The sequence below is a fragment of the Mustelus asterias genome, chromosome 9 (assembly GCF_964213995.1).
Source record: "Mustelus asterias chromosome 9, sMusAst1.hap1.1, whole genome shotgun sequence".
NCBI lineage: Eukaryota > Metazoa > Chordata > Chondrichthyes > Carcharhiniformes > Triakidae > Mustelus > Mustelus asterias.
In genome coordinates this window covers 132549377-132572485 of record NC_135809.1, presented here as the reverse complement: position 1 = coordinate 132572485, position 23109 = coordinate 132549377, and the positions used below count along the sequence as shown (strand labels likewise).

General features: G+C 48.7%; 1 protein-coding gene across 4 annotated transcripts in view; it reads left to right on the top strand.

Annotated features, from left to right (window-relative positions):
* Nucleotides 1–23109, top strand: part of LOC144499002 (low-density lipoprotein receptor-related protein 4-like) — a 417145-nt gene that overhangs the window by 184683 nt on the left and 209353 nt on the right. For all 4 annotated transcript variants that reach the window (XM_078221044.1, XM_078221043.1, XM_078221042.1 and 1 more), the window contains exon 2: nucleotides 1477–1629. In XM_078221044.1, coding sequence (XP_078077170.1) covers nucleotides 1477–1629 — 153 coding nt within the window. The remainder of the gene's footprint in view (nucleotides 1–1476; nucleotides 1630–23109) is intronic.

The following is a 23109-nucleotide window of genomic DNA, read 5'->3' as shown; positions in this document are numbered from 1 at the left end:
ATATTTTGGGAAAGTTGATTTCAAAGAGGTTCTGAGGACCTTGGAGTGGAGATGAGAAGGAGAAAAGGATATTTAAGGAGAGATTTTGAGCGGACTTGTTGGCTCTGTGAGGCAGGTATCCTGTGACTAGTTGAGAGAAATTGCACAATTTGAGGCAGCTATCCAGAAACCAGAAAAGTCTTTGTTTCAGAAAGCAGTCTTGTTTCTGAATTTTCCTGGATTTCCACAACAGTTATTTTTTATTAATTCGTGGGACATGGGCGTCGCTGGCTGGCCAGCATTTATTGCCCATCCCTAGTTGCCCTTGAGAAGGTGGTGGTGAGCCGCCTTCTTGGATCGCTGGATCTTTGGTGAATTGCTGCAGTGCATCTTGTAGATAGTACACACTGCTGCTACTGAGCGTCGGTGGCGGAGGGAGTGGATGTTTGTAGATGTGGTGCCAACCGAGCGGGATACTTTGACTTGGATGGTGTTAAGCTTTTTGAGTGTTGTTGGAGCTGCACTTATCCAGGCAAGTGGGGAATATTCCATCACACCCCTGACTTGTGCCTTGTAGATGGTGGATAGGCTTTGGGGAGTCAGGAGGTGAGTTACTCGCCACAGTATTCCTAGCCTCTTGACCTGCTCTTGTAGCCACTGTGTTTATATGGCGAGTCCAGTTGAGTTTCTGGTCAATGGTAACCCCAAGGATGTTGACAGTGGGGGATTCAATGATGGTAACACCATTGAATGTAATTTGACCTCTTCTGTACCAGCGTGAGTTGTGAGAAAACCACAATGTGAAGATTCTAATTACTCTAATGACTTCCTTTCTTTGGACCTTGCTGCAATGAGGTTTATTGCATTAACGTAAAGCTACATTTGGTTATTTTGGTTATTGATGCTTGCTGCTGGGTGACTAGATTTCATTCTTATACGCACGTGCTTTGAAAATGGGAAGGTTTATTTTTTAACTGGTATCGGGCAGCATGGTGCGGGCAAGGTGGCAGAGTGGTTAGCACTGCTGTCTCTCAGTGCCAGGGGACCTGGGTTCGATTCCCGACTTGGGTCACTGTCTGTGTGGAGTCTGCACGTTCTCCCCGTGTCTGCGTGGGTTTCCTCCGGGTGCTCCGGTTTCCTCCCACAGTCCGAAAGAGGTGCTGGTTAGGTGCATTGGCCGTGCTAAATTCTCCCTCAGTGTACCCGAACAGGCGCCGGACTAGGGGATTTTCATTGCAGTGTTAATGTAAGCCTACTTGTGACACTAATAAATAAAAAAAGAAAGAAAAGAACTTGATTCTTATTAGGACCTACACAATGATTACAAAATGGAAACATCCTGTAAAAATCAGTTTGTTTTGGTATTCAACCCAGGCTGTAATTGTAATACACCAAAGGTCCTGAATGTATTGCTGGGCGATTGTGGTATTTTACTGCAGTTTTATCTCTGGATGATCTTCCGTTGTACTCACCAGGATTATTTGTGTGTGTGTGCAGGGGTGACAGGATCAGGAAGCACCGGATGTTCCTGCGGCCGGAATCATTTCACATGCGCAGTGAGTGCCTTTGGTGAATGTACCTGTATACCTGCCCAGTGGCAATGTGACGGAGACAATGATTGTGGAGACCACAGCGATGAAGATGGCTGCAGTAAGTTACTGATAAACTTCCTGAAAATTAATCACTGTTCCCCATTCGGGCCTCATTTGGGTTAAATGCTGGAGTTGAGTTCACTTGTTGTAGTGGTTTCTCTCTTTCTCCCTTGCTCTTTCTTTCTTGATGAATTGGATGGGAATCGAGGGATTCCAGAAGGATAGGGGGCTTTAGTTTTTCGGGCAACATGGCCAGTTCAGGCTTGGAGGGCCAAAGGGCCTGTTCCTGTGCTGTAATTTTCTTTTGTTCTTTCTTTGTTGTTTCTCGATTTCCGTGTCTCTGATGTTTTAATTATTATTTTAGCAATGCATTCTTTAGTTAGCTATTTTCCTGTGGATTTGGATTACAGTGTGTTCTATATCATCAAGAATAGTTTTGGAATCTAAATTTGTAATTGCATCATATCCAATACATCAAGAACGCCACAAAGAGATGATAAGTGGTCCTACAGCTTGGTATAAAATGCTGGTGAGGCCACAGCTGGAGCACTGTGTGCATTTCTGGCCTTCACACTATAGGAAGGATGTGATTGCACTGGAGAGGGTGCAGAGGAGATTCACCAGGATGTTGCCTGGGCTGGAACATTTCAGCTTAAAGAGAGGCTGGTTAGGCTGGGGTTGTTTTCCTTAAAGCAGAGAAGTTTGAGGAAGGACATGATCGAGGTGTACAGAATTAAGAGGGACATAGAGAGGAGAGATAGGAAGGCACTTGTTCCCCTTAGTAGGGGGATCAATAACTAGGGTGGCATAGATTTAAGGTAAGGGGCAGGAGATTTAGAGAGGGTTTGAGGGAGAATGGTTTTACCCAGAGGGCGGTAGGAAACTGGAACTCACTGCCTGAAAGGGCAGTAGAGGCGGGAACCCTCACAACATTTAAGAAGCATTTAGATGCACACTCGAAATGCCAGGGTATACAAGGCTATGGACCAAGTGCTGGAAAATGGGATTAGAATTGATAGGTGCTTGATGGCCAGCGTGGACATGATCGGACAAGGGGTCTTATTTATGCTGTAAAACTCTATGAGTCCAGTTGTCACTTCTCAGGGGTTGCCGGGCCAGAGTTGAGCTTTTGTTCAGTGCTATTATGGTGCTTTGACCTTCAGCCACCTGGGGCACTTCTCCCTACAAATGACGAACACAGGGTGAGATTCTCCGACCTTCCAGCCGCGTGATTCCTGCCGACGGGAGGTGGTGTGTTGTTTGCTAGCGGCGGGATTCTCTGCTCCCGCCGCTGACAATGGGAATTTCTGTTGACGTCACCCCAAGCCTGCGGGAAACCCACGGGCAGAGGTGCGCTGCCGGTGGGACTGGAGAATCCCACTGGTGTGAATGGTGGAGAATTCCAGTGATAGACTTGAGTGCTGCAGACAAATAATATCTTTATTTTATTTGGCCTGTACTTTTAATTGTTAATTCCAACATTTTTCAGTTATTCATTCATCATGGTAAAAAATGTAATTATCAATAATGTAATTTCTGTGGAACGGCCGTCTGTCTTTCCCATATTATTGATATATTAAACACGTAAGGTATTAATGAGCATTGCTGTGTTTCTGTCTCCTGCTCTGCAGTGAAAATCCATCAGGAAATTTTGAATAATGTAGAATCCATCTTTCGATTCCAGGTCGTTTTTAACATGCTGCTAAATAATTTAATAAAAAAGCTGACCCAATTCCAAGCTACGCCTGTAAATCTCGACAGTTTGTCATCTCAGGCCTTCTCAAGGAACTAAATTAGAATGAAGTTGATAATTTTATGGTCTTTGGTGGGTATATCAAGGGGCTGATGAAATATTCATGGTGTGAATTTTGTGGGAAGGTGCTATCAGTTAATTAAAACAAATGGTCTTAAAACTCAACAAGTTTGTTTCCTTTATGAAGCAGCGAAAGATATGTCACTGTCTTAAGTAATCCATCATCAGGCTGTTGGCCCGGCTGTTCTGGTACAAACAGTAAAGATGACTGTACGTACACTGTGAACTGAACCAAAACGACCTCAACAGTGCACTGACTAAGAAGCTTCTTTCATACTAGAATGGCCTGTCTTATTGTCCCATGTACCTGGTAGTGTTTGCAAATCTCCAGCTGCAAATGCTCCTGAGCCGGTTATTAAGACCATAAGATATAGGAGCAGATTAAGACCATTCAGCCCATCATCATGTCTCCTTCACCATTCAATCATGCCTGATAAGTTTCTCAAGCCCATTCTCCTGCCTTTCCCCGTAATCTTTGGTCCCCTTAACAATCAAGAACCTATCTATCTCTGTCTTAAATACACTCAATGACCTGGCCCGATCGTGTTAGAAATTGTACCCTTTGGGGTACAGATGGGGGAGTAACCCCTTTAGTCAGCACTGAGTGCAGCCACTTGATTGGTCGCTGACCTTGTTCTGGAAGGCCCGCCCCTCACCCGGCGACACACATTTCCTCCTGACACTGGGATCTCCGTGTCAATAGTAACATGCCTTTGGATTGCCTCCAACTGCCCAAGGTGTTGTCCAAGTGCAAGTTCCTACTTCAGAAAAGAACAATTGCTGTGACGATGCGACATTGAGACAGTTGCTCACGATTTATAACATGATTTATAAAAAATCATAAACATAAACTATGCTTCTCAGTGTTGAGGGAGTGGCATTTCAAATTTATTTCACTAAACTTCACTGAATATAGTCATTGTCAGATTATTATTTGTGAGGGGCTTTTTAAAAGTTATTCAGGGGATGTGGAGGTCACTAGCTAAGTGAGCATTTATTGCCCTCGATGCCTCTTGAGAAGGGGGTGGTTAGCTACCTTCTTGAATCACAGTGGTGTAGGTACATTCACAGTGCTGTAAGAACATAAGAACTAGGAGCAGGAGTAGGCCATTTGGCCCCTCGAGCCTGCTCCACCATTCAATAAGATCATGGCTGATCTTTTCGTGGGCTCAGCTCCACTTACCCGCCCGTTCACCATTACCCTTAATTCCTTTACTGTTCAAAAATTTATCTATCCTTGCCTTAAAAACATTCAATGAGGTAGCCTCAATTGCTTCATTAGGCAGGGAATTCCACAGATTCACAACCCTTTGTGTGAAGAAGTTCCTCCTCAACTCAGTCCTAAATCTGCTTCCCCTTATTTTGAGGCCATGCCCCCTAGTTCTAGTTTCACCTGCCAGTGGAAACAACCTCCCTGCTTCTATCTTATCTATTCCCTTCATAATCTTATATATTTCTATCAGATCTCCCTTCATTCTTCTGAATTCCAGTGAGTATAGCCCCAGTCTACTCAGTCTCTCCTCATAAGCCAACCCTCTCAACTCCGGAATCAACCTAGTGAATCTCCTCTGCACCCCCTCCAATGCCAGTATATCCTTTCTCAAGTAAGGAGACCAAAACTGTACACAGTACTCCCAGTGTGGCCTCACCAGCACTTTATACAGCTATCACATAACCGTGCTGTTTTTAAACTCCATCCCCCTGGCAATGAAGGACAAAATTCCATTTGCCTTCTTAACTACCTGCTGCACCTGCAAACCAACTCCTTGTGATTCCTGCACAAGGACACCCAGATCCCTCTGCACAGCAGCATGCTGCAATTTTTTACCACTTAAATGATAGTCCATTTTGCTGTTGTTCCTACCAAAATGGATGACCTCACATTTACCAACATTGTACTCCATCTGCCAGACCCTTGCCCACTCACGTAGACTATCCATATCCCTTTGCAGACTTTCAGCATCCTCCGCACACTATGCTCTGCCACTCATCTTAGTGTCATCTGTGAATTTTGAAACACTGCCCTACACTTAGGGAGGGAGTTGCAGCATTTTTTCTTTATTCCTTTGTGGGACATGGGCGTCGCCGGCTGGCCAGCATTTGTTGCCCATTCCTAATTGCCCGAGGGCAGTTGAGAGTCAACCACATTGCTGTGGCTCTGGAGTCCCATATAGGCCAGACCAGGTAAGGATGGCAGATTTCCTTCCTTAAAGGACATTAGTGAACCAATCGACAATGGTCATCAGTAGATTCTTAATTCCAGATATTTCTTATTGAATTCAAATTCCACTACTTGCCGTGGCGGGATTCGAACCCAGGTCCCCAGAACATTAACTCAGTTTCTGGATTAATAGTCCAGCCAACATACCACTAAGCCATCACCTCCCCTTGTTAGTTTGACCCAGAAACAGTGAAAGAACCTGGGCCAAATTCTCCCATCCCTCCCGCCACTGAAGTTTAGCAGGCGTTTTGCAGACAGTGTGAAGGCCTATTGACAGTTGGGTGGGGAATATCTGGCTTTTAGGCCAGCGTGGCCGGAGAGTTCCGCCCGTGATGTCCATAATTTGGTTGTCATGTTTCTCAATGTTGCAACAATGACTGTACTTGAACAGTGCTTCACTGGCCATGAGGGGCTTTGGTTGCTCATTGATCATGAAAGGTAGATTAGAAATATGTTTTGTTTTCTGTACGTGGCTGAGGGGGTTGGAGAGACCCACACGGAGACAATACAGACCCAGGCTGTGTTGATGTAATTTGAATTCCATCGCTTTCTTGTTGCTGCCCAAAACGGATCTGTAAAAGTTCCCCAGGGAGGTGAAATCAATCTGCTTCAGGGCACCTCAGGCAGAGAGCTGTGCTGTAATTATCCATGTAAGCCTCTGAAATGGATATGGTGAGTGTCTTAACCACAGAAGTGATGTACCTTCTACTTGGAAGCATGTAATAAACCCACACTGAACACTCCGTTTGTGTCCTGACCTCCTGGCTGGTAGATTTCTTTTCCAATCCTGCTGCACAATGCAACGTAGTTTCTCAGGTCTTTGATGAGGATGCTTCAGAAAAATGTCAAAATAAGTCACGGGATTGTTCCCCTGACAAACATTGTCTCAAACGTGACGTGACAGGTGTTGCCATGGCGCAGATCATAGAATCGCAGAATCCCTATAGAGCAGAAAGAAGCCATTCGGCCCATCGAATCTGCACCAACAACAATCCCACCCAGGCCCTATCCCCATAACTTCACCTATTTACCCTGCTAATCACCCTGATACTAAGCAGCAATTTATCATGGCCCATCAACCTAACCCACACATCTTTGGAGTGTGGGAGGAAACCGGAGCACCCGGAGGAAACCCACACAGAGAACATGCAAACTCCACACAGACAGTAACCCGAGGCCTGATTTGAACCCGGGCCCCTGGCGCCGAGGCAGCAGTACTAACCACTGTGCCACCGTACCGCCCGTGCGCAGATCTTGGTAACTTCCCTCTGATTCAGAGGTTAATGCCAGACTCGAGCACCTTGGCTAGCAGATTCCTCAGAGCTGCTCCTTGTCTCTGTAACTAACCTTTGCCAGTACTTAGGCGGAAACAGGGTTTATGAAGACAGATGGTGTTCACACGTAGACAAGTTTCTGTTCAGCTCCCACACTTGGTGCGTCAGCTGTTGCTAGGTTGGTGGCACTCTCTCACCACTGAAGACTGTGCCCTGGATTTCCATGTCCGAGGTGGGTGTGCAGAGTCGGGAGATTTCACACCACGTTGCGCCCATCCTGGGAGGAAGGATGCCCTGACTGACGGGATCTTTGTTCCGCGAGGGTGTGGGTGGGCCTGGCTTCAGTACACACCCACCAGGGACATAGATTGGAGGTGGTCACAGATGCTGCCAGCTGATGAGGAAGTCTGTCTTGGTTCTCTGGACTTTGTCTCCAGCCCCCAGCACTCACACATGATCAAACCCCCCACCCATCCATGCCAACCCATGCCACACCACTCACCCCCCAATGGTCCCTTTTACCCCGCTTATACCCTTCATGCCAATCCATTCCCATGGTTCCTTATATCCCCTATACCAAACTCATGCCAGTTGATGCCAGTCTATAGCTTTCACTCATCCCCATGGCGTCTTACAGGCGCATGCCAATTTAGTGCAAAATCCATGACCCCCACTCATTCCTGTGATCGCTTATAGCCCAAAATCAATTTAATGCCAAATCATGCCAACCCCTGCCTCCCATCCATTATCCTTTGCCTTTACACCCCCCATGCCAACTCATCCAGTATCCATCATGGACAGACCTCAGGAGCCATACTCAGATGAAATGAAATACAGTTCTAAGTATTTATTACAGACTTCACTGTATATAAAAAGCTATAATTCATAAAATTCCATTCATTACATTTGAGTACTCAATCCCTTATGAAAACAAGCATTTGTATTCATAAATCCACATTAAATGTAGCTAATCCTTTAATAGCCTCTTGGAGCTGCCAATCAAACTGTGAACTTACAGTCCCACCTCCTCACATGACAATGATAGATTGTGGAAGTAATCAAGCTATAATGATAGCACTTAGGGTTATGTCAACAAATGTCTATTGAAACTGCAAGCATGGATCTTTATCAAATCCCACGAAGGAAGGTTGTTTATTTTTTCAGTTTAAAGAGCAGGGGATTTAAATAACTTTATAACTTGGAAATTCTACAGATCTTATCTGCTCTTGATGAACATTTACATTTACTCAAAAAATTTATGACACTCACTTTTTTTATTATTCATCCATAGGATGTGTTCTTTTCTGTCTGTGCCACATTTATTGCCCATCCCTAATTTCCCTTGAGTGAGTGGCTCGACCTTTTCAGAGGGCATTTAAAAGTCTGGAGTCACATGTAGGCCAGTCCAGGTATGGACGGCAGATTTCCTTTCCTGGGCAGTGCCCTGGGTCTCTGTATTACTAGTGCAGTGACAATTCCACTGAGCCATCAGCTCCCCATTGCAGGATACGACCCTCACTCCAGTGAGAATAGGGTCTGCTTGAAGTCAGCACTGAAGCTAAGTCTGTGGGTTGAAGGCAACTCCAGAACTTGGGTTCAAGAACCAAGGGTGACACTCCAGTGCCAGGCCTAGGGAGTTTCTGTCTTGCTGCTGAAACTTTAAACCAAGGCCCTGTGAGTCCACTTTCAGGGACATAAAAGATCCTAGGTCACTGTTCCAGAGAAGAGCAAGCGAGTTCTCCCTTGTTTGCTATTTCAAACATGAGTGTCATAAATTGTTTGAGTAAATGTAAATGTTCATAAAGGGCAGATAAGATCTGTAGAATTACCAAGTTATAAAGTTATTTAAATCCCCGGCTCTTTAAAGTGAAAAAAGTAAATAGCCTTCCTATGTGGGAGTTGAAAAAGATCCATGCTTGCAGTTTCAATAGATGTTTGTTGACATAACCCGAAGTGCTATCATTATAGCTTGACGGCTTCCACAATCTATCATTGTCATGTGAGGAGGTGGGAACTGTAAGTTCACAGTTTGATTGGCAGCTCCAAGAGGTTATTAAAGGATTAGCTACATTTAATGTGGATTTATGAATACAATATTTAACCTTCAATCAACATCCTAAGAGGAGATGATCACTGCCGTTTGTGAGGCCTTTGCAGTGAAGCAACTCACATGCTGCGTTCTTTACAGTACAACAGTGACTACACTACAAAGGATACACCATTTGGTTGGAAAGTGCTTTGGGATGTCCATTGGATGTGAAAGGTGCTATTTCAATGCAAGTCATTTCTTTCCCCAACAAAGCTAAGTTAGTGGAGTAAAAACAGCTTTGAGGAATTTCCTGGTCATTGTATGGAGTGATAACCCAGTGTTGTGCTGAGAGGTTCCTATTGGCCGTAGGTGCATGTTAAACATAGTCCCCATTTACCTCTCTGGTGGAAGTGAAGGATGTCACTGGCACTATTTAAACCAGAAAGACTTCTTCTTACACCCAGGACCGTAGCTTCTCCTCCCAGCCTGATCCTGCATTCACACTGGAGTACTATTCAACCACACCAGGCTTCAGTCAGGGGGAGATCAGCGTTGGTAGCAAGAATGAGAAGCTCAGATTCACGATCATGTCGCTCATCTCACTGTTTTTTAGACGGCAGCAGCAAGAATCTAGTGGGGGGAACTTAAAATCAATAGCAATCTTAACAGGCCAGACAGAACAATGTTCAGAAAGTGTTGATGGTAATTTTTATTGTCCTCTTTCATTTAATAACCATTTCCGGTTTCATCCAAACACAAGAGCAATTTCCGAGACAGCGTGCATCAGCAAATATTTACAACTTCCAGCCTTTGAGGTCAATGCAATTATGGGCAATTAGAGCAGACTTTCTGCTCCTGCTTCACGTTCCTCGCAGAATTTCACTAAGTGAGCATTGAACAGTGCATTCGAGCAAGTCCCCTGTCTCCCTGCCGTCAACCTCCCTCTGCTCAGCAACTCTCAACACTGCGTCCTGGCAGATGGGGAGCCTCAAGGTTCTGTTTAGAACACAAACGCCGAAATCCTACCACCTCGACCGCCCTGGAATCGGGTTGGGCGAGGTTCCCAAAACGGAAATCTCGGTTGGCCTTGGGTGGGATTTTACGCTCTTGCCCGAGTGAGGCCGTAAGATCCCACCCAAAGTCAAATAGTTCCAAAGGATGATTGAGCTTCAAGATTCCGTTGGTGCTTTCTGTCCATTTTTGATTTTTGTGTTTTGCCTAAATAATGATTACTGATTGCATCATTGGAGATTGAGATTGAAGGGGTCACAACTCTCTTTGCAATCTATTTTAATTTAAGTTTATGGGATCTTCTCATGCCATATATGGATGTTGCTGCTAAATAAGGTATAAAAGCAGCAGGAACTTCCAGTGGAGACGTAGAGGGATGTGAGTTTCGAGCAGAGGATTTATTTAACCGCTACAGTTGAATAAATAAGAATCTCCTTACATTCTGGTGATCCATTTAAACATTTCCAAAGACAGTGAGGGGTTGTCATGTGATATTGCAGTATTTGTATGTTGCATCATGTGACTCAAAGGCAGTGTGTATTGGCCCACCGGAATTTTCCAATGCTGTCAGAAATTCCCGCACAAAGTCAATGGGCTTTTGGCTGCCTCTCTGAGTTCAATGGCCCACCCATGGTGATTCCCGCCATGTCTTACAGGAGACAGGTATTGTGGAGAGCTGTGGGCAGGAAGGTTCAGTGCTTGGGGTCTAGGCAACTGAATATACAGCCATCGATATTGGAGCAGTCTTTTTATTTATTCTTTCATGGGATGTAGCCGTCACCAACAAGGCCAGTGGGTGGCACGGTAGCACAGTGATTAGCACTGCTGCTTCACAGCTCCAGGGACCTGGGTTTGATTCTTGGCTTGGGTCATTGTCTGTGTGGAGTTTGCACGTTCTCCTCGTGTCTGCGTGGGTTTCCTCCGGGTGCTCCGGTTTCCTCCCACATTCCAAAGATGTGCGGGTTAGGTTGATTGGCTATGCTTAAATTGCCCCTTAGTGTCCCGAGATGCGTAGGTTAGAGGGATTAGTGGGTAAAATATGTAGGGATATGGGGGTAGGGCCTGGGTAGGATTGTGGTCGGTGCAGACTCGATGGGCCAAATGGCCCCTTTCTGTACTGTAGGGTTTCTATGATTTCTATGATTTGTTGCCCATCCCTAATTGTCTTTGAGCTGATTGGCTTGTTATGGCCATGTCAGAGGACAGTTAAGGGTCACACATTGGGGTGTTTTGGAGTCACATGTAGGCCAGACTGGGTAAGGACAATGGATTTCCTTCCCTAAAAGACAGTGAACAAGATATGTTTTTATGAGGGTTGATGGTAGTTCTCATGGTCACCGTTACCAGTTCTGGTCGCCTCATTACAGGAAGGATGTGGAAGCCATAGAAAGGGTGCAGAGGAGATTTACAAGGATGTTGCCTGGATTAGGTGGCATGCCTTATGAGGATAGGTTGAGTGAGCTCGGCCTTTTCTCCTTGGAGAGACGAAGAATGAGGGGTGACCTGATAGAGATGTATAAGATGTTGAGAGGTATTGATCAAGTGGACAGTCAGAGGCTTTTTCCTAGGGCTGAAATGGTTGCCACAAGAGGACACAGGTTTAAGGTGCTGGGGAGTAGGTACAGAGGAGATGTCAGGGGTACGTTTTTCACTCAGAGGGTGGTGGGTGCGTGGAATGGGCTGCCAGCAACGGTGGTGGAGGCGGATTCGATAGGGTCTTTTAAGAGACTTTTAGATAAGTACATGGAACTTAGTAAGATAGAGGGTTATAGGTAAGCCTAGTAATCGCTAAGGTAGGGACATGTTCGGCACAACTTTGTGGGCTGAAGGGCCTGTATTGTGCTGTAGTTTTTCTATGTTTCTATGTTTCTACTAAGACTCGAAATTCCATACCTTATTAATGATTTGGAAGCGGGAACTAAATGTATTCTCTCCAAATTTGCAGATGATACAAAGTTGGGTGGGGAGAGTGAGCTGTGAGGAGAATGCAGAGATGCTTCAGTGTGATTTGGATAGGCTGAGTGTGAGGGCATCTGCATGATAAATGCAATATAATATGGATTATCCACTTTGGCAGCAATAATAGGAAGGCAGATTATTACTTGAATGGGTGTCAATTGAGAGAGGTGGATACTCAACAATACCTTGGAGTCCTCGTGCATCAGTTGCTGAAAGTAAGCGCGCAGGTACAGCAGGCAGTAAAGAAGGCAAATGGCATGTTGGCCTTCATAGCGAGAGAATTTGAGTATAGGGATAGAAATGTTTTATTGCATTTGTATAGGGTGTTGGTGAGGCCACACCTGGAGTATTGTGTGCAGTTTTGGTGTCTTTATCTGAGGAAGGATGTCCTCGCTATAGAGGGAGTACAGCGAAGGTTTACCAGGCTGATTCCTGGGATGGCAGGTCTGTCATATGAGGAGAGACTAAGTCGGTTAGGATTATATTCACTGGAGTTTAGAAGAGTGAGAGGGGATCTCATAGAAACTTATAAAATTCTAACAGGGTTAGACAGGGTAGATTCAGAAAGAATGTTCCCAATGGTGGGGGAGGCCAGAACAAGGGTCATAGTTTGAGTGTTGTTGGAGCTGCACCAATCCAGGCAAGTGGAGAGTATTCCATCACACTCCTGACTTGTGCTTTGCACATGGTGGACTTCTCGACTTCAGTAAGCTTTCAATACGTTAGCAAAGATAACTGAAAATTATTTTGTTTAATTTTTAATTTATGCATTGCTGGCAAATAAAATAAAGTCACGATACAACCAGCCCAGCCTTCATTCAGAGCAATGGCCCAATCAATCCAGCCTTCATCCACCCCAATATTCCAATCAATCCAACATTTATTCATCCCAATATTCCAACCAATCCAACCTTTATTGAGTCCAATATTCCACGGCTTTGGTTCGGTGACAGCTACTCGCATCTCTGAGTATTTAGCACCTGGGAACATGATAGAATTCCTGTAGAATCCGGCTGTGTGCAAATTTGCTGCAGTGTTTCTGACATTTTAAACAGGAGCTACACTTTCCTTGACGGGTCTTAATTGGCTGTAAAGCACTTGTGGGCTTGCTGCGGTCATGAAAGGTGCAATATAAATTCAAATTCTTTCTTTCCTCCCTCCTTGCTTCCCGTTCCCCCTCCTTCAGACTGCATCCGGACCGAGTTGGTGTTTAATTAGCAGACGAGATAAAGAAAACGGTGCGACCTGTTTAAAAAACACACAATCTGGCCTGGGTACTTCACGCAGTATCCTTTTCTCTAAACTACAACCAAACCAATGTGTTTAATTAGCAGTGGAGTCACTTCCTTCTTACTATCCCCCCCTTTCACAATGAACATAGATCAAGCTGGAGCATGGAAAAGATTTATCAATGAATTTTAAAGAGCTGGATGTCTTTGTGCAGGCGACTCTTGTGCGAGCTAAAAAGAGTGTGGAACAAAGGGCCTGGCAGAAGCGAGGATGTTCTGTCCTCCTTGTGGTTCAATCCCTTCTTAAACTGACTTTTTTTTTCCAGCATGGACTGACTGCACAAAAGAAAGGCAGTCGTTAACGAGTGTATCTCAAATAGACTTCCTTTCTTTTGTCGGGAAGCAGAGGGATGTGTGTCATTGATTACTGAATGTTGCCGAATGCCAGTTCAGCATTCCCATTTTAATCCCCTTGTGTTGCTGGAACGGGAGGGGGGTGGGGGGGATTTGTGTTACAGCTCTGTCAGATTGTCTGCCTATCATCCCCGTCAGCAAGCGAGCGACTTGTCACCTCAATAACTTTAAAACAATTTATGAAAATAATTGTTGAGAATCTGTCAGCGGATTTCTTTTCATAGAATCTCTACAGTGCAGAAGGAGGCCATTCGGCCCATTGAGTCTGCACCGACCACAATCCCACCCAGGCCCCATTCCCACAACCCACACATTCACCTCAGCCAATCTCCCCAACACTCATGAGCAATTTAGCATGGCCAATCCACCTAACCCACACATCTTTGGACAGTGGGAGGAAACCGGAGCACCCGGAGGAAACCCATGCAGACACGGGAAGAATGTGCGGACTCCGCACAGACAGTGACCCAAGACCGGAATTGAACCCGGGTCCCTGGCACTGTGAGGCAGCAGTGTTAACCACTGTGCCACTGTGCTGGAGCTATATCAAGAACTGCCTGTGTCACATTCATGGATTGGATTGATCGATTGATTTATTATTGTCACTTGTATTGGTATACAGTGAAAAGTATTGCTTCTTTCGCACTATACAGCCAAAACATACTGTTCATAGAGTTAGCACTGCTGCCTCACAGCGCCAGGGACCAGGGTTAGATTGCTGGCTTGGGTCACTGTCTGTGCGGAGTCTGCACGTTCTCCCCGTGTCTGTGTGGGTTTCCCCCGGGTGCTCCAGTTTCCTCCCACAGTACAAAGATGTGCAGGTTAGGTGGTTTGGCCGTGCTAAATTGCCCCTTAGTGTCAGGGGGATTAGGACGGTAAATACATGGGGTTACGGGGATAGGGACTGGGTGGGATAGTAGTTGGTGCAGACTCGATGGGCCGAATGGCCTCCTTCTGCACGAGGGATTCTATGATTTCCTTATATGGGGGAGAAGGAAAGGAGGGGGGTGCACAATATAGTGTTGCAGTTACTGATAGGGTGAAGAGAAAGATCAGCTTAATCTGTGATAGGACCATTCAAAAGTCTGATGTGGGCATCGCTGGTAAGGCCAGCATTTATTGCCCATCGTAGTTGCCCTGGAACTGACTTAAGGCCATCTCAGAGGGTAGTAAGAGCTAACCATGTTGTTGTGGCTCTGGAGTCACATAGAGGCCAGATCAGATAAGGATGGCAGATTTCCTTCCTGAAAAAGCATTAAGTGATGAGTACAATGAATGAAAAATACTGTGGTGGACAATTGTGACCGTTTTGCCTCTCTCTCGGCAACACTCGGATATTCTGGGCTGGATTTAACTGGGTTTGGAATGAGTGAAAACCTCACCGTCTGTCTACGGTCCCTGCTCTTGCTCTTTACTCATCCTGGGGAAAAGTCTGTCTCACTATTACTGTTTGGATACGGTTATTTTGACTGTCTCTCTCACTCTCTCTCTCTCTCTGTCTCAGTCTTTCTCTCACTCTCTCTGTGACTCACTCTCTGTCGCTCCCTCTCGCTTTCTCTCTCACTGTCTCTCATACTCTTGTCTCCCACCTTCTCGCTGTCTCTGTTGCTGTCTCTCGCTCTCTCTCGCTGCCTGTTTCTCTGTCTCTCTATCTCTCTCTCTGTCTCTCTGATGCGCGACAATCAAGCACGTGGACCAAGGCTTCAGCGATTGAAGGCTTTTATTAGCAAACAATGGAACTAACTAACACGAGTACACCAGTTCAGACTGGAGGGGTCCCGCCGGAGCAGAGGGTCTTATACCTCTCCCCAGGAGGCGGGGCCCGACCGGGATGTGCCATAACAACATTTACCACAGGTAAACACCCTAACCCAACAACATTATACAACCCCCACAGTGGCAACACCCTAACCCAACAGTAACATAGGAACAACCCCCAGTGGTAACCAACGATGGTTCACCACATTCACCCCTCCTTTAAAAACAAAGGCCGGCGGGGTGCGAATACAGGTCATATATGTACAAAATTCACAAGTCCAGACGGTCTGGAGGACCGCACCGTCGCTGTGATCTCCTCAACACCGGTTGCGACACCGGAGCAGGTGCTTGTGGTGGCGTTCTCTCCAAAACAGCGTCCGGCTGTCCCCTCGAGGACTCCCGGGCCGGTTGACCCTGGTGAGGCGATGGTGCAGGGGATCCTGGAACCTTCTGTGGTGGCGCCGATCTCCGAGTCTCAGGCAAGCTGTACATGGGAGTATAACTGTTATGCACTGGTCCCGGTGCTGACCGCGCCACGTCTGGGGAAGAAATGAGTGATAGGGGATTCGTGACAGGGGGTATGGGAGCGACAGGAGTTGCTACGTCCCCTGCGGGCGCCAGGTCTCGAATGGAGACTGTGTCCTCTCGCCCGTCAGGATATGCCACATAGGCATACTGAGGGTTGGCGTGGAGGAGTTGGACCGGTTCGACCAAGGGGTCGGACCTGCGGGCCCTCACATGTCGCCGCAGAAGGACGGGTGCTGGGTACGTCAACCAGGCTGGTAAGGAGATCCCCGAGGACGACTTCCGAGGGAATGAGAACATCCTCTCGTGGGGAGTAGCATTGGTTGCCGTACACAGGAGGGAGCGGATGGAATGAAGCGCATTTGGAAGGACCTCCTGCCAACGGGAGACTGGAAGGCCCCTGGATTTCAGCGCCAGTAGGACAGCCTTCCAGACTGTAGCATTCTCCCTCTCCACCTGTCCGTTACCCCTAGGGTTGTAGCTCGTGGTTCTACTAGAGGCAATCCCGTATGAGAGCAGGAATTGCCTCAAGTCGTTACTCATGAACGACGAGCCCCTGTCGCGATGTATGTAGCAGGGGTACCCGAACAGGGTAAAAAGATCACTGAATGCCTTAATCACTGTGGCAGTCGACGTGTCCGCACAGGGGACAACAAACGGGAACCGGGAGTACTCATCTATTATGTTGAGAAAATAGACATTCCGGTCCGTTGAGGGAAGGGGGCCCTTAAAATCCACACTCAGCCTCTCGAAGGGGCGAGTGGCCTTGACCAATTGTGTCCGGTCCGGTCGATAAAAGTGCGGTTTGCATTCCGCGCAAATCCGACAGCTTCTCGTCACTGACCTGACATCCTCCACCGAGTAGGGCAGGTTGCGGGCTTTTACGAAGTGGTAGAGTCGGGTGACTCCAGGATGGCACAGGTCATTGTGGAGGGCCTTCAAGCGGTCCTCCTGCATGATGGCGCATGTTCCGCGCGAGAGGGCATCCGAGGGCTCATTGAGCTTCCCTGGACGATACATAATATCGTAATTATAGGTGGAGAGCTCAATTCTCCACCGCAAGATCTTATCGTTCTTGATCTTGCCCCTCTGCGTGTTGCTGAACATAAACACCACGGATCGTTGATCCGTGATCAGGGTGAACCGCTTCCCCGCCAGGTAATGGCGCCAGTGTCTGACGGCCTCCACAATGGCCTGAGCCTCCTTCTCCACCGCTGAGTGCCGAATTTCAGGGCCTTGAAGGGTGCGGGAAAAGAACGCGACGGGCTTGCCTGCCTGGTTTAGTGTGGCGGCTAGGGCGAAATCAGATGCATCACTTTCCACCTGGAAAGGGATGGATTCATCCATCGCGTGCATCATTGCTTTCGCAATGTCGCTTTTCAAAGCCTTGAAGGCCAATTGGGCCTCCGGCGTGAGTGGGAAGGTAGTGGACTTGATGAGCGGACGAGCTTTGTCCGCGTAGTTGGAGACCCACTGCGCATAATACGAAAAGAATCCGAGGCATCTCCTCAGTGCTTTCGTGCTAGCGGGCAAGGGAAGTTCAGTAAGGGGGCGCATACGGTCTGGATCAGGGCCAATGACCCCATTTTCCACCACGTATCCAAGGATAGCTAACCTGCGCGTACGGAATACGCACTTCTCCCTGTTATAGGTCAGATTCAGGCGAGATGCAGTGCGCAGAAAGTGTTGGAGATTCGTGTCATGGTCCTGCTGGTCATGGCCGCAGATGGTGACGTTATCCAGGTACGGGAAGGTAGCCCGCAACCCGTTCTGGTCCACCATTCGGTCCATAGCACGCTGGAAGACCGAGACCCCATTGGTGACACCAAATGGAACCCTGAGAAAATGGTATAGACGACCATCCGCCTCAAAAGCCGTGTATTGTCGGTCCTCTGGGCGGATGGGGAGTTGATGGTAGGCGGACTTAAGGTCTATGGTAGAGAACACCCGGTACTGCGCAATCTGATTGACCATATCAGAAATGCGCGGGAGAGGATACGCATCCAGCTGCGTATAACGGTTAATGGTCTGACTGTAGTCGATGACCATCCGAGGTTTGTTCCCGCTTTTAACCACCACGACCTGCGCTCTCCATGGACTAGCACTGGCCTGTATGATCCCTTCCTTGAGGAGCCGCTGATCCTCAGATCTGATAAAGGTCCGGTCTTCAGCGCTGTAACGCCTACTCTTAGTAGCGATGGGCTTGCAGCCTGGTACCAGATTCTTAAATAAAGAAGGTGTGGTGATTTTTAGTGTGGAAAGATTGCATGCGGGGCGCTTTGGGCAATTTGGAGGCTGCGGCTGATTCCCTACTGCCAGTGAAGGGAGTGGCCCACCGTACTATAGGATCACACTCTTCATGTGGACCATAAAATTTAGTCCGAGGAGAATTGGCGCACAAAGGTGAGGTAACACAAGGAGCCTGTATTGCTCGTAAATTGTGCCCTGTACCTCTAGGGTTACCATACACCGTCCTTGGATCGGTACAGACCGGGACCGTGATGCCATGGAAATTGTCTGTTTGGCAGGTAGAACCCGGAGTCCACACCTTTTTGCAGTGTCAGGGTGAATAAAACTCTCGGTGCTTCCACTGTCAAACAGACAATACACAGTACGACCATTTACCTTGATGTTCATCATGGAATTATCAAGCCTGTGATGCTTTGTCTGGTCCAGAGAGATCGACGCCACCGTTGGCCCCTGGGCATCACTGCATGCAGCCGAGGTTGATGCTGAGGACCCCTGCTGGTCGCTCCTAGTCGTCGTGGACCATGATGGCCGCCCCCATGAATCGCACGTGGGCGAGGGCGCCAAACGTAGCGACTCCTGGTGGTCTTCCTCCTCCTCCGTCAGCCACGATGGCGCCGTCCTGGATTCGCACGTGGTCGGATCTCGTGGGTACTGCGACACCGAAGGAGATTGTCTCCGCTCTGGAGGGTCACAGGCTGCACTGCCGTTTTTGGGCTTCGACCTGCAAACTTTAGCATAGTGGCCCTTTTTACCGCACTGGCTGCAGATCGCCGTTTTTGCAGGACACTGTTGCCGTGAATGCTTGGCCCCGCCGCAAAAATAGCATCGCTGGCCGCCTGGAGCTGCCGCCGCCGTCGGATCGATATGGGAGCGCGAGCCCGCGGGGCGAGGAGGGATTTGTGCTTGCTCTTGCCACGTTGTCTCCACGTGGTCCTCGGGGTACAGAGCCAAGCTTTTCGACGCTGCCTCCAGCATCTCAGCTATCTCCATCGCTTGGGTCAAGTTGAGGTTCCCTTTCTCTAGTAACTTAGGGCGGATGTACGAGGACCCTACCCCTGCTACGAACGCATCTCGGGCGAGGTCGTACATATATTGCTCTGCTGACACATCTTTACAATCGCAACCCCTGGCAAGCTGCAAGAGCTCATTGGCGTAGTCCTCCATGGTTTCGCCCGACTGCCGACGTCGTGTAGCGAGGAGGTAACGAGCGTGTATCTCGTTGGGTGGTCTCGTTGTGGTGAACCATCGTTGGTTACCACTGGGGGTTGTTATTATGTTACTGTTGGGCTAGGGTGTTGTTACTGTGGGGGTTGTACAATGTTGTTGGGTTTGGGTGTTTACCTGTTATAAGTGTTATCATGGCACATTCCAGTGGGGCCCCGCCTCCGGTGGCGAGGTATAAGACCCTCTGCTCCGGCAGGACCCCTTCAGTCTGAACTGGTGTATTCGTGTTAGTAGTTCCATTGTTACACAATAAAAGCCTTCAATATCGAAGCCTTGGTTCCACGTGCTTGATTGTCGCGCATCAATTTTATTGTGTAACAGAAAACTCTTAGCTGTACAAAAAAAAGAGTATGGAACAGATCTTAAAACCAGATCGTCTGGTGCTGGACCCACGTGCGGTCGGTGCCGCTAACACCTTCGACCACTGGTGGAAGTGTTTCGAAGACTACCTGGCTGCCTCTGTAGCTATCACTACAGACAGTGACAAACTCCAAGTCCTCCACGCAAGGGTAAGCGACACGATTTATCTCGCGATTCGTGCGGCTCCCACTTACCCGAGGGCCGTCGAGCTCCTGAAGAAACGATACACGAAACCACCCAACGAGATACACGCTCGTTACCTCCTCGCTACACGATGTCGGCAGTCGGGCGAAACCATGGAGGACTACGCCAATGAGCTCCTGCAGCTTGCCAGGGGTTGCGATTGTAAAGACGTATCAGCCGAACAATATATGTACGACCTCGCCCGAGACGCGTTCGTAGCAGGGGTAGGGTCCTCGTACATCAGGCTTAAATTGCTGGAAAAGGGGAACCTCGACTTGACCCAAGCAATGGAGATGGCTGAGATGCTGGAAGCGGCGTCGAAAAGCTTGGCGCTGTACCCTGAGGACCACGTGCAGTCAACGTGGCAGGAGCAAGCTCAGCTCCCTCCTCGCCCCGCTAACCCGCGCTCCCAGATCGATCCGACGACGGCGGCAGCTCCAGGTGGCCAGCGATGCTATTTTTGTGGTGGGGCCAAGCATCCACGGCAACAGTGTCCGGCAAGAACGGCTATCTGCAGCCAGTGCGGTAAAAAAGGCCACTACGGTAAAGTCTGCAGGTCGAAGTCTAAAAACGGCAGTGCAGCTTGTAACCCTCCAGAACGGAGACAATCTCCTTCGGCGTCGCAGTACCCACGAGGTCCGACCACGTGCGAACCCAGGACAGCGCCATCGTGGCTGACGGAGGAGGAGGAAGACCACCAGGAGTCGCTGCGTTTGGCGCCCTCGCCCACGTGCGATTCATGGGGGCGGCCATCATGGTCCACGACGACTAGGAGCGACCAGCAGGGGTCCTCAGCATCAACATCGGCGGCATGCAGTGACGCCCAGGGGCCAATGGTGGCGTCGATCTCCCTGGACCAGACTAAGCACCACAGGCTTGAGAATTCCATGATGGATATAAAGGTAAATGGTCGAACTGTGAATTGTCTGTTTGACAGTGGGAGCACCGAAAGTTTCATACACCCTGAAACTGCAAAAAGGTGTGGACTCCGGGTTCTCCCTGCCAAGCAGACAATTTCCATGGCATCACGGTCCCGGTCTGTACCGATCCAAGGACGATGTCTGGTAACTCTTGAGGTACAGGGCACAATTTACGAGCAATACAGGCTCCTTGTGTTACCTCACCTTTGTGCGCCAATTCTCCTCGGACTAAATTTTATGGTCCACATGAAGAGTGTGATCCTACAGTACGGTGGGCCACTCCCTTCACTGGCAGTAGGGAATCAGCCGCAGCCTCCAAATTGCCCAAAGCGCCCCGCATGCAATCTTTCCACTCTGAAAATCACTACACCATCCCTCTTTAAGAATCTGGTACCAGGCTGCAAGCCCATCGCTACTAAAAGTAGGCGTTACAGCGCTGAGGACCGGATCTTTATTAGATCTGAGGTTCAGCGGCTCCTCAAGGAAGGGATCATACAGGCCAGTGCTAGTCCGTGGAGAGCGCAGGTCGTGGTAGTCAAAAGCGGGAACAAACCTCGGATGGTCATCGACTATAGTCAGACCATTAATCGTTATACGCAGCTGGATGCGTATCCTCTCCCACGCATTTCTGATATGGTCAATCAAATTGCGCAGTACCGAGTGTTCTCTACCATAGACCTTAAGTCCGCCTACCATCAACTCCCCATCCGCCCAGAGGACCGACAATACACGGCTTTTGAGGCGGATGGTCGTCTATACCAATTCCTCAGGGTTCCATTTGGTGTCACCAATGGGGTCTCGGTCTTCCAGCGTGCTATGGACCGAATGGTGGACCAGAACGGGTTGCGGGCTACCTTCCCGTACCTGGATAACGTCACCATCTGCGGCCATGACCAGCAGGACCACGACACGAATCTCCAACACTTTCTGCGCACTGCATCTCGCCTGAGCCTGACCTATAACAGGGAGAAGTGCGTATTCCGTACGCGCAGGTTAGCCATCCTCGGATACGTGGTGGAAAACGGGGTCATTGGCCCTGATCCAGACCGTATGCGCCCCCTTACTGAACTTCCCTTGCCCGCTAGCACAAAAGCACTGAGGAGATGCCTCGGATTCTTTTCATACTATGCGCAGTGGGTCCCCAATTACGTGGACAAAGCTCGTCCGCTCATCAAGTCCACGACCTTCCCACTTACGCCGGAGGCCCAATTGGCCCTCAAGGCTTTGAAAAGCGACATCTCGAAAGCCACGATGCACGCGGTGGATGAATCCATCCCTTTCCAGGTGGAGAGTGATGCATCTGATTTCGCCCTAGCCGCCACACTAAACCAGGCAGGCAGGCCCGTCGCGTTCTTTTCCCGCACCCTTCAAGGTCCCGAAATTCGGCACTCAGCGGTGGAGAAGGAGGCTCAGGCCATTGAGGAGGCAGTCAGACACTGGCGCCATTACCTGGCGGGGAAGCGGTTCACCTGGATCACGGATCAACGATCCGTGGCGTTTATGTTCAGCAACACGCAGAGGAGCAAGATCAAGAACGATAAGATCTTGCGGTGGAGAATTGAGCTCTCCACCTATAATTACGATATTATGTATCGTCCAGGGAAGCTCAATGAGCCCTCGGATGCCCTCTCGCGCGGAACATGCGCCATCATGCAGGAGGACCGCTTGAAGGCCCTCCACAATGATCTGTGTCATCCTGGAGTCACCAGACTCTACCATTTCGTCAAAGCCCGCAACCTGCCCTACTCGGTGGAGGATGTCAGGTCAGTGACGAGAAGCTGTCGGATTTGCGCAGAATGCAAACCACACTTTTATCGACCAGACCGGGCACAATTGGTCAAGGCCACTCGCCCTTTTGAGAGGCTGAGTGTGGATTTTAAGGGCCCCCTTCCCTCAACGGACCGGAACGTCTATTTCCTCAACATAATGGACGAGTTCTCCCGGTTCCCGTTTGTTGTCCCCTGTGCGGACACGTCGACTGCCACCGTCATCAAGGCATTCAGTGAGCTTTTTACCCTGTTCGGGTACCCCTGCTACATTCATAGCGACAGGGGCTCGTCGTTCATGAGCAACGACTTGAGGCAATTCCTGCTCTCATTCGGGATTGCCTCTAGTAGAACCACGAGCTACAACCCTAGGGGTAACGGACAGGTGGAAAGGGAGAATGCTACAGTCTGGAAGGCTGTCCTACTGGCACTGAAATCCAGGGGCCTTCCAGTCTCCCGTTGGCAGGAGGTCCTTCCAAATGCGCTCCATTCTATCCGCTCCCTCCTGTGTACGGCAACCAATGCTACTCCCCACGAGAGGATGTTCTCATTCCCTCGGAAGTCGTCCTCGGGGATCTCATTGCCAGCCTGGTTGACGTACC